The sequence below is a fragment of the Melanostigma gelatinosum genome, assembly GCF_949748355.1.
Source record: "Melanostigma gelatinosum genome assembly, chromosome: 21".
NCBI classification, from domain to species: domain Eukaryota; kingdom Metazoa; phylum Chordata; class Actinopteri; order Perciformes; family Zoarcidae; genus Melanostigma; species Melanostigma gelatinosum.
In genome coordinates, this window is record NC_136654.1 from 7,969,665 (window position 1) to 7,979,624 (window position 9,960).

Sequence of the window (9,960 nt, forward strand, 5' to 3'; positions counted from 1 at the left end):
CAAACAGCTGCTTATTAAAGCTCCAGAACAGCTGTTGTGGGGAAAGTGGCACGAGTTTTTTTCCCCTTAAAACTGCACGTGAGTTAATGCTTTTATTTATTGTGGATTTAAATGAACTAAATGGTCCCTTACGTAGAAAATATAGCAGATGAGATTTCAGGTTTATTTTTTTGCTCTTTTTAAAAAAAATAAAAAATATCTGCACTTGCTGTCGGGCATACAGCTGTTTCCGTTGCATTGTGGGATTGGCCGACAGTAGGGGGGGGGTGTTGTGCGGTTCACTGTGGAGAGCATTCAGACCCGTAGGAAGACGCACGAGCTCCTCCGCAGCAGCGCGCATTTTTACCGGCAGGTATTCGCTTTACCGGAGTCTGTCAGCGGATTGTCCGACATGTTTGGCCAGGTCGCCAAACAGCTCAAGAGCCATCCAGCTGTGAGTGCTAAACATTGCATATCTTTTACAACATGTCAACAACCCGGTGACATTGAAGGCGCTGGTGAGGACGCGATGGTGTGGTTATGCGCGCGCCAGTTTCCCAAAATCTCACTCTAATTGTCTGATGTGTGTTCTCCCATTATTTAGTCAGCTCTTATGCAGCTTTCCTCAATTAATGAAACGCGTTAGGTATTTTTAATTTCCAGTCATATGCGACAGATTCATTATGTCTACGTCTGCAGAAATGTCGAATTCCTTGGCACCAGATTTCAGGTTGAAATGATCGTTAAAGCCAATTCAACACTGAAACAAATCTACATTGCAATCTACATTTATCTTCTCTCCTCATCGCCATATTCCTCTTATTATCCTTCCTTCTGTTGAGGCTAATATTGTGCTCTGCCACCCTCTGAGCTTCATCATTATTATTCTAGAAAAATGAAGCCACTTGCTCCGATGAGACATTAATACAGAAGCAATACATTTCCTTGTTTAAAGTGCGCAATCTCGTTTCCCTTTAAGAGGTATTCATGCCGTCATACAGCCATGTTTGTAGGTCGCTGCAGCACGTCCTGTACTGTATGGGCTCCATACCGGCGAGACTCGAGGCCAGAGCAGTGCATGTAAAGAGTCTGATTGTCCAAGGGCGGGGTGAAACACTTTGCTTTACGGCAGCGTCCATATTTATAGACCACTGTGTAGGACGATACACATGTCACTGTCCCCTAAACAGTGTACGCTTTCCAGTTCGTATATGATATATGAAAACAGTGGTGGAAGAAGTACTCAGATATTTTACAATAGTAATAACACAGTGTAGAAATACCACGACAAGACATGCTTCATTTTCTGAAGTATAAATAAAATGGAAATACTCAAGTGAAGTACAAGCACCTCAAAATTGCACTGTAGTACTACTTGAGTAAATGTACTTGCATTGCACCACTGATCAAAGGTGAAACTGTATGCAGGCTAACTTATTACACATTCGATTCAAACAATTAGCCTAAACTCATAAACTACACCGGCACCCCGCATCTGTCATTTTGCTGCTGGAATGGAATAAAACAGTGTTTGGGACCACAACAAGTGATCCACAGACAAATCTGAGGGGTCAAGAGATTAACAGGATAGAAATATAATACAGTAAATAATTCTTAACCTCTTTTCAACTTCCCTCTAATAACCGGATCATTTTTAACTCTAGACGTATTCAAATAAACCAGAGGAAGTCTAAAAAAAACCTAGAATAAAGAACAATAATTCTCTGTTGTTGGTTGTCTTGTAGTTTCACAGATTACGTTGTAATTGTTATGACACCTGCACTGTAATTAATTTATCTTGTTCTTCACTCACTAGCTCATCCCCCTCTTCATCTTCATTGGTGGCGGGACAGCCATGAGCATGATGTACTTGGCTCGGCTGGCTCTGAAAAACCCAGCAGTCTGGTAAGTCTAGTACATCTGAGAAAGTATAAAGATAAGATTTAAGATAAGATAGAAGGAAATTTGTCTTGGACACATGTATCTGCTGTTAAAAAATACAGACGGTGCGTTCCTCAGCCCTCGGTTAGCTTTGTAGGAAACCTCAGTGTATGTGTTTAATAAAAGTTGTGAGAAGAATTCTGACAACCTCACAGAATGAGTTTTCATATTTTTTTGTCCTCAGTTGGGATCGCAAGAACAACCCCGAGCCCTGGAACACCATGCAGCCCGATTATCAGTACAAAGTATGAGCCTTTATTTTGCATTAATGACTTCTTCACTTTTGATACACGTTGCTCCATCGTTATAAAACAGTGCTATATCTATGCCATTTGAATACATTTCTTTAAATGGCTGCTTGGTTAGATTTAAACCACACGTCATATAGTTGCTGTTATCTTGCCTCAAAGTCCATATTGCCTCCCTCATACTGATCTACTGATGTACTTGCAGTTCTACGCCGTCAACACGGACTACTCCAAGCTGAAGAAGGAAGGGCCCGATTTCTAAGTCCCCGTGACTTCACACCTCCGTCTCTGACATTGTCGTCAGTGTGGGGAGCCTTTGCACTTTTTGCCAAATAGAAAACAAACTTATGACATTGAATGAAGGGTTGAGTTGCACTGCGTGCTGCACTCATTCAGTCAGTTCATTTCCAGTGTGAAAGGGGAAAGGGATCATTCACTTATCAGTGACTGTATGAATAAAACAGGCAGCCACCTGTTTTTACTAATTGAATCATTTATTTTTGACTTTGTGTTAACAATTAAAACTATTGCAATCTCACATGTGTGTGTATTATTATTCATTTTGCACAGTTTAAGTACACAATAGCTTTGATGACATACATCCACGGTGGACAGTGGTGCCTGAAAACTGAATCTGATTTGATTTCATGAGATTTTTTATCTCTCATTAACTACTTGTCAGATTTATGTTTCATCTTTTCTACTATGACATTCAAATAATTTAGTTTTTCAAATTGTAACTATAATTTTCGACATACTGACAAGGATCTAAGTTGTTATTAATGGGAACAATTTACATTTTATGTTTCGACAACCCAGATAAAAAAATTAAGCATATTTTAGCTCATAAGAACACAGTATGTGTCGTACTGCTTGGCAGTTTGGGCTTTATTTCATCCACCTGCCTGGTTTGCCAGGAGAACAGACCATCTCCCAGTAATGTTTTTGAAAGTGTACAGATACAGTAACAGGTGGAAACATATTGTGGTGAGATCAAATATATTTTCATGTTTATATAAAACCCTGAACTCCATGTTATCCCTAGAGTCCTCAACAGGTGGCGGTAACACCCAGGTTGGTGGCAATTCAGCTAAAGTAGAAGAAGAAAATCGTCTCCTCGCGAGATTTCACTTGAAAATAACGCGGGACAGTGTGAGGAATAAATCCGTTGAGGAGGATAACACATGTTTAAATAGATACAACTTGTACTAAATGACGCTGTCCTCAGCTTGGCGCCGGTTTTGATACTTTCCTGATATATAAAAACGCAGTTTAACACGGTAAGCGTTACCCGTTGGCAAACGTTTGTTAGCTACCACCAGCTAACCAGCTGACTGTCCTAGCTCGGTTTCTAAATGGATCCTACGGAGGATTTGTCTGCTCGGGTCCTGCTGAAACACATCCTCAGCACCGAGACGCCCAGGACTCCCGTCACCCGCAGGTACCATCTTAACCAGTCTTACTGGGAAAGAACAGACTAAGTCCAATTACTGGTGTTTCAAGCGTTAAATATGCTAACGTTAGCTACGGTAACGTTAATGCTAACTAATGTAATTGATCCTAAATCTGTCTTAACGTGAACTTGAAGTTGGTTGCTTGTGCTAAATGTATAACGGCTAAGTTTCAATTAAACATAGTTCATTAACATGAAGAAAACCGCAATAAAAAGTCGGATTTGACACAACAAAGCTGACAGAGGAGGTGGAGTAATTTAACGAATACATTCTTGATTGTGAACATAAAAGAAAGGAGCCCAATGACTTTATATCCAGTCTTGAACTAATACTGCTGTCTTGTCTGAAGTTCCTCCAAAGCACGGACTACCAACAGGACCAGCAACAGACAGAGCAAGAAAGATGCTGGTCCCCAAACCCCACAGGACATCCTCAGACGAAACCTGAAACATAAATTTCGCGAGGTGAGAAAGTAGCGCCGAGGTAATACTGATGGACATGCTGTTGATTCTATTGAAGTTGACATATCGACCGTCTCCCCAGAGCATAACCAGGCAATCCCTGCGCTCTAGTAGTAAGAGGGCCGCCTCTGTCGGGCTCAGAAAGATGAACACATCAGCCCCAACTTCACTGCTGTTTGATGATGGCGAAACACCGAGGCACATGCTCATGAACATCCTGCAAACAGGTATGTGCATATCTTTATTCCCACATAATGTCGCAGCTGTCTGTTGTCTTTTTTTAGTCATATATCCTTTGTAATGTGATTCAGAGCCTGTGAAGTCTCCTGTGGTTCACGAGAAAGGTGCGTCAGAAGAGCCACAACCATCTTCAGCAGACTCCAGCATTACTAGGAAGCGTCCGAGGTGTGTGTGTGTAACAGAAATCCCATGTTGTATCGTCACATTTAACAGTATTTTGAATAATTGCTCTGATATTAGTTGTGAGGAATCAACTTTTAATATCATTGCTGGGCCACAACAACATCCACGCTGACTTGCAGCCCCTTCAGTAATATTGACTGTATACAACTGGCTAAATGATGTTGTGTGCATGTATAAGAGGTTTAATATTTGCTTTACTTTCAGTATTGAGCTGTCAGGGTTGGATCTGCCTGATATAACTATTGGCTACGCAGAGAGTACCGCAAAGGGACTGAGCAGAAAGAGACCACGTCGGAGTCTGAATGTAACCGCTTTTGAAAAGCGTCTTCAAGATGGAGAAGGTACGATTAAAGCCACTGATGGGCTTCAGTAGGATTCTGTAAACACCTTTATTATTGTGAATTGATACACTTGGGGTGGTGGGAATGGTTTTATTGACTATCTGATGGATGCTTCTGCTTACAGATGTTGAGGAGGAAAGTGAAGAGTCACTAGGCGATCATTCATCACTTTCTTCGTCAAGGTAAAAACAAAACTATGTTGTATACATGTAAAAAAAGTTAGATTTCTCTTTACAATGTTAATGAGTGAATAGATAACTATGTGCTCTGTCTAATTTTCTTCTGCAGTTCCACTTCTCTGAGTCTAAAAACACCATTTGTGGATGTTCGGACCGAGAAAAAGGTCCTGCTGAGAAGAATTTCTAAACGTCGAAAAACCACAGTGGAAGAATTTGGGGCTGCTGTAAACAAAAGGCAGATGGGAGGTGATTACAATGATTTATGATACTCTTTGTCCTTTTTGTTCCATGTGTGATCATATGTACAACAAGTCAATAAGAGCCCCGATTATTGATTCATTTTTATTAGTTAAATCTTTATTAACCGTTTAAACTGTGTCAAAAAGAATGACACACCTAAAGTCCTGATATCTTTAAATTTACTTTCTAAATTCCTGCCCAGCTACACGAGCAAGCTGGTGGAAGGAAGCAGATATAGCTTCGGACCAAATGGTATAATATGTATGAAAATAATTGCTAATAATCCTTTTGTTCTCCCCCCACTTATCTTGTCACCCAGGAGTGAGCAGCTTTGTGCAGGAGGAGCGAGGTCTCAGTGAGACCGCCGACTCTGAGGGCTTCACTTTGGGCTTAAGCAAACTCGGTGAACCTGATATCACGACTGATATCCTCCACTGTAACACGGCTCTCTACGCCCAGCCGGATGCCATGACCTCCAGCTTTTCCATCATTGCAACTCAGGACAAACCGATGGCGTCTCAGCTTCAGAGACAGATGGAGCAGGAGGAGCTGATGGAGGTGGAGCACAGCAACCTGGGGAAAGAGAAATCAATATATGCATTCCCAACTGAAGAGGGGGCTCAACCTCAGAATGAGCTTGAGTCCCCCCAGAGTAGTGTAAAGGATGATACAGCCGAGTCTGAGGAAGAGGAGAACAGAGTGGAAGCTGAAACGGGTGGAGATGACTATCAAACCGATGAACAAGGTGCAGCGGATTCTCACACTAAGGAGGATATTGCTACCCAGTCTCAATCTGAGGAAGAGGAGGCTGCAGCAGACTCTCAAACTGAAGAAGAAGTTGTATTTCAAACTGAAGACGAGGGTGCAGGTGAATCTGAAATGGAAGAAGAAGGTGCAGGTGACTCTCAAACTGAAGAAGAACAAGGTGCCGTGGATTCTCACACTGAAGAGGATGTTGCTACCAGGTCTCAGTCGGAGGAAGAGGAGGCTGCAGCAGACTCTCAAACTGAAGAAGAAGTTGCAGTTGATTCTCAAACCGAAGATGAACAAGGTGGAGTTGATTCCCAGCATGAAGAGGATGTTGAAGCCAGGTCTCAGTCGGAGGAAGAGGAGGCTGCAGCATACTCTCAAACAGAAGAAGAAGTTGCAGTTGACTCTCAAACCGAAGATGAACAAGGTGGAGTTGATTCCCAGCATGAAGAGGATGTTGAAGCCAGGTCTCAGTCGGAGGAAGAGGAGGCTGCAGCAGACTCTCAAACAGAAGAAGAAGTTGCAGTTGACTCTCAAACCGAAGATGAACAAGGTGGAGTTGATTCCCAGCATGAAGAGGATGTTGAAGCCAGGTCTCAGTCGGAGGAAGAGGAGGCTGCAGCAGACTCTCAAACAGAAGAAGAAGTTGCAGTTGACTCTCAAACCGAAGATGAACAAGGTGGAGTTGATTCCCAGCATGAAGAGGATGTTGAAGCCAGGTCTCAGTCGGAGGAAGAGGATTTTGCACCAGACTCTCAAAAGGAAGAAGAAGATGCAGTTGACTCCCAAATCGAAGAAGACGGTGCTGTTGAGCTGCAGTCCGTGGAGTATGTTGTAGAATATCAAAGTAATCAAGAGGATCCTGCTGCCAATTCTCTACCTGAAGACGAGCATGCTGGGAGGCCGGCGGAGGAAGATGAGGCATCAGAGCAGCTGGAACCTGACTTGGGACACATCAGTCGGAGGGCTCATCTCTCTGAGGGTGGACTCACAATGCCTGTCATAGTAGCAGGGGGAGACACAGAGGCAGGTAAGGATGTCAGAATGTATAATATAATCTCTCTGTATTTAAGGGCTCTAACTAACAACACAATTAATTATTAATATATAAATAACATCTAGATGCCGTTCTTTCTTTATTGCTATATATGAAGCTATCGTGGCGGTTTGGAATATTATGCCTGGTTGTTATGTTGGACTGAATGATAGTTGCATATTAATATGCCGCTTTAATTCCCAGCTCAGAAAGGCATGTCAAGGCGTTTAAAGTTGTTTAACATTTATTAAGTATTGTTGTTTTCATGTAGGCTGGTCTGATGGCAAGTCCAAAGCCCACAGCAGCCTGGACATGGGAAGCCATGAGAGCGGTCAGCTTCATATTGGGATCACTGACTTGGCCGAGTCCTCAACCCAACGACGGACAAATGCTACTTACACTGAGGTTGATGCTGATAAAGAGAACTCCTTCAATCTTCCGGAGGTGACGCATGATATTGAAGATGGTGGACACCCGAGTGTCGATTCACCTGAAGAAGCTGCTGCGCAGGACCCAGCTGAGCAGGTGGAGGAGGAAGAGGATGAAGATGAGGAAGAGGATGAAGAAGAGGATGATGAAGACAGTGATGGTCGGTCTCTTTGTTTTGTGTATATTTTTTTTCTATTCATAAAAATGAGAGTAAATCATGTTTTGTTTTCTAAAATCTTCAGACATCCCCAGCAAGACCCCTGCATTTGTCAAACAGAAAATACACTTTTTTCAACGCAATGCTCTGTCCTCACCTTCTGTTTTTAAGAATATTCAAGCCAGGTAAGTTGCACTTTATGATTCACTGAAACATTCGCAATACATATTAAAATGTACCCAAAGCTCATATAACATTGTCCAACTGGAATGTCCGACGTATAGTTTAGAAAGTAGAAAAAATGTCTCCCTGGAAGGCAATAGTAAAGTCAATAGATTAAGATTATTGACATATGATTTTATAATCATCTTTTGTTATACCAGCAGTAGCACAGATGAAGGTCCTTCAGCTAAACAGAAGCAGGTGAGAAAGAGGAGGAAAGGGCCGGCTAAAAGGGAAACAGACCTTCCTAAAAGCTACCTGATGGGCGTGTTCAAGCACTTCGCCAAAACAAATGTCTCTGCAGATGTTTACCCTGTCCTAAAAGAAATGTAAGTAACTATGACTTGAGGTTTTGAGTTTATAGACTGTTGGGATATCTTCTCGCGTCATTATAATTCACTGTCTTCAACAGAATGGATAAATACTTTGAGCGGCTGGCAGAGGACTTGGAGACGTATGCTGGTCATGCAAAGAGAAAAACCATCGAGTTTGAAGATGCTGAACTTCTGTTGAAAAGGTAGGTGTGTTCTGTGCTCAAGTGAGTGTGCATACGGTTTTAGGACGGTATTAATGACCATTTAGTGAGCTAAAACTAAAAGATGAAAATAAAGACCGACAAATTTGTTTTACATTCAAAAAACGGGAATAGTTTGCCATGTCTTGGATCATTGAAATAACATGAATACTAGTTAACTGTATGAGTTCGGCATGCAACACTTTAATAATATGTCACGTCAACATAGCTATTTCTACGACAGCTGATTAGGGCCATTGCAGGTAAAGAAATAATAATCACGGAGGCAGTGAAGGTAGATAATATCCTGAGAAACGACTCATAATCTAAGAAATTTGGATATTCTCTGAGATTAAAGGCATAAATTTGCGAGAACAAAATCGTAACTTTGCCTCGCTCAGAGGCCTTTCGTTAGAGAGGACATTGGAAAGAGCAATCTTTAGGATTTATCTGATAACCTATTGGCAAAATAGAACGTATTAAAGGCCTAACATGAGGATAAAGTATAATGCGTATCAATGTCGGCATTATGTTCATAACATAACGCAGAAGCTACTCCTCAGGCTCCGTGATTTATTATTTTATTTTTTTTACCTACAATGGCCCTTGTACACTATTATGTTTCAGTGTAAAACACTTATACTTTAAGTTTTCATCATACTGGACATTCAGTTCCTGTCTGTCATTTAATTAATTAGTTTAAGAAGCCATAAAGACAACATTGACATATAATCACCTTTAACAAAAACAACATAAAAAGCCTGGTCAAAACCTTTAAAACCACAAATGCAGCAATCGCATATGGTGCTTGTTAAATTAATCACAGACTTAAGACATCTAACACATCAATTCACATTAAAGAAAAGAAAAAATTATAGAAAGGTAATACTGTCAGACATATAAAGATATAAATATAGCAGAACAGGTTAAAGCAATCACTGCCAAACTAGGATTATACTGACCTCCAGATGGCAAGCTTGAGCTCGCTGTTTAGTCTGAAATAAAGGACTGGTGACTGTGTGACCTGAGCAGTAAGCATAAATGACGCTAATTCTCAAATATGTCTGACACTACATTCGTTTCTTTACGTTTAACCTGACTGGTGTGTGTTTGCACTCTGCAGGCAGGGTTATGTGAATGACAAGGTGCCAGTGGAAGTGCTCATTGAAAAATATCTCCGTATGGACCAGAGGAAGCTCCTGATCCCCATCGCAACCAGTGGAAATGTTGTTATCCCTAAAAAGCGGAGATGAATTTGTTATATTCAGCATGTTTTTTTTTTTGTTTTTTTTGTGGCGTCATCTCTTGACTGCTACATATTTTACTTACACTGCATTTGATTTGGACATGTGATGTCTCTGTTTTATGTTGTTAATCAGAACATAAAGGTTTCTGTAAATGTGTAAATATTTGTTGACCAAAAACACGAGTATGTAATTGACTCATTTATCCTTTTGTGTGCAGGCTTAAAAGAATAAAAGATGTTGAAATAAAGTTCTGTTTCCTATTTTATTGATAAATTGACACATTTTTATGGAGGACCAAAAATGTCTTAAGTATAAATAAATAAATGCATTAATAAATGT

General features: G+C 41.0%; 2 protein-coding genes across 3 annotated transcripts; both read left to right on the forward strand.

Annotated features, from left to right (window-relative positions):
* The first annotated feature begins 295 nt into the window (after nucleotides 1–295).
* Nucleotides 296–2,700, forward strand: LOC306794822 (cytochrome c oxidase subunit NDUFA4-like). The gene is made up of 4 exons (XM_079293043.1): nucleotides 296–433; nucleotides 1,796–1,884; nucleotides 2,105–2,165; nucleotides 2,374–2,700. Exons 1-4 carry the CDS (start codon nucleotides 392–394, stop codon nucleotides 2,428–2,430), a joined length of 249 nt encoding a protein of 82 aa, XP_079149169.1. The 5' UTR covers nucleotides 296–391; the 3' UTR covers nucleotides 2,431–2,700.
* Nucleotides 2,701–3,316: 616 nt separating this feature from the next.
* cenpt (centromere protein T) lies at nucleotides 3,317–9,833 on the forward strand. Of its 2 annotated transcripts, none has more exons than XM_079293572.1 (13): nucleotides 3,317–3,609; nucleotides 3,972–4,086; nucleotides 4,166–4,310; nucleotides 4,395–4,488; nucleotides 4,711–4,847; nucleotides 4,972–5,029; nucleotides 5,136–5,272; nucleotides 5,586–7,046; nucleotides 7,324–7,641; nucleotides 7,724–7,823; nucleotides 8,022–8,189; nucleotides 8,273–8,377; nucleotides 9,498–9,833. In XM_079293572.1, the coding sequence occupies exons 1-13, from the start codon at nucleotides 3,524–3,526 to the stop codon at nucleotides 9,625–9,627; spliced, it is 3,054 nt and encodes a 1,017-aa protein (XP_079149698.1). In that variant the 5' UTR covers nucleotides 3,317–3,523; the 3' UTR covers nucleotides 9,628–9,833. The 2 variants fall into 2 exon arrangements, with proteins under 2 accessions (XP_079149698.1, XP_079149699.1); XM_079293573.1 differs by having other exon boundaries at nucleotides 8,025–8,189.
* The last annotated feature ends 127 nt before the right edge of the window (nucleotides 9,834–9,960 follow it).

Excerpts from the sequence above, each read along its gene's own strand:
- cenpt (XM_079293572.1), top strand. The coding sequence starts at position 3,524 with ATGGATCCTACGGAGGATTTGTCTGCTCGGGTCCTGCTGAAACACATC. Across the intron at positions 5,273-5,585 it reads AAACAAAAGGCAGATGGGAG|GAGTGAGCAGCTTTGTGCAG; the intron begins GTGATTACAATG and ends CTTGTCACCCAG. Across the intron at positions 7,642-7,723 it reads GGATGATGAAGACAGTGATG|ACATCCCCAGCAAGACCCCT; the intron begins GTCGGTCTCTTT and ends TAAAATCTTCAG.
- LOC306794822 (XM_079293043.1), top strand. The coding sequence starts at position 392 with ATGTTTGGCCAGGTCGCCAAACAGCTCAAGAGCCATCCAGCT. Across the intron at positions 434-1,795 it reads AGCTCAAGAGCCATCCAGCT|CTCATCCCCCTCTTCATCTT; the intron begins GTGAGTGCTAAA and ends TTCACTCACTAG. Across the intron at positions 2,166-2,373 it reads AGCCCGATTATCAGTACAAA|TTCTACGCCGTCAACACGGA; the intron begins GTATGAGCCTTT and ends ATGTACTTGCAG.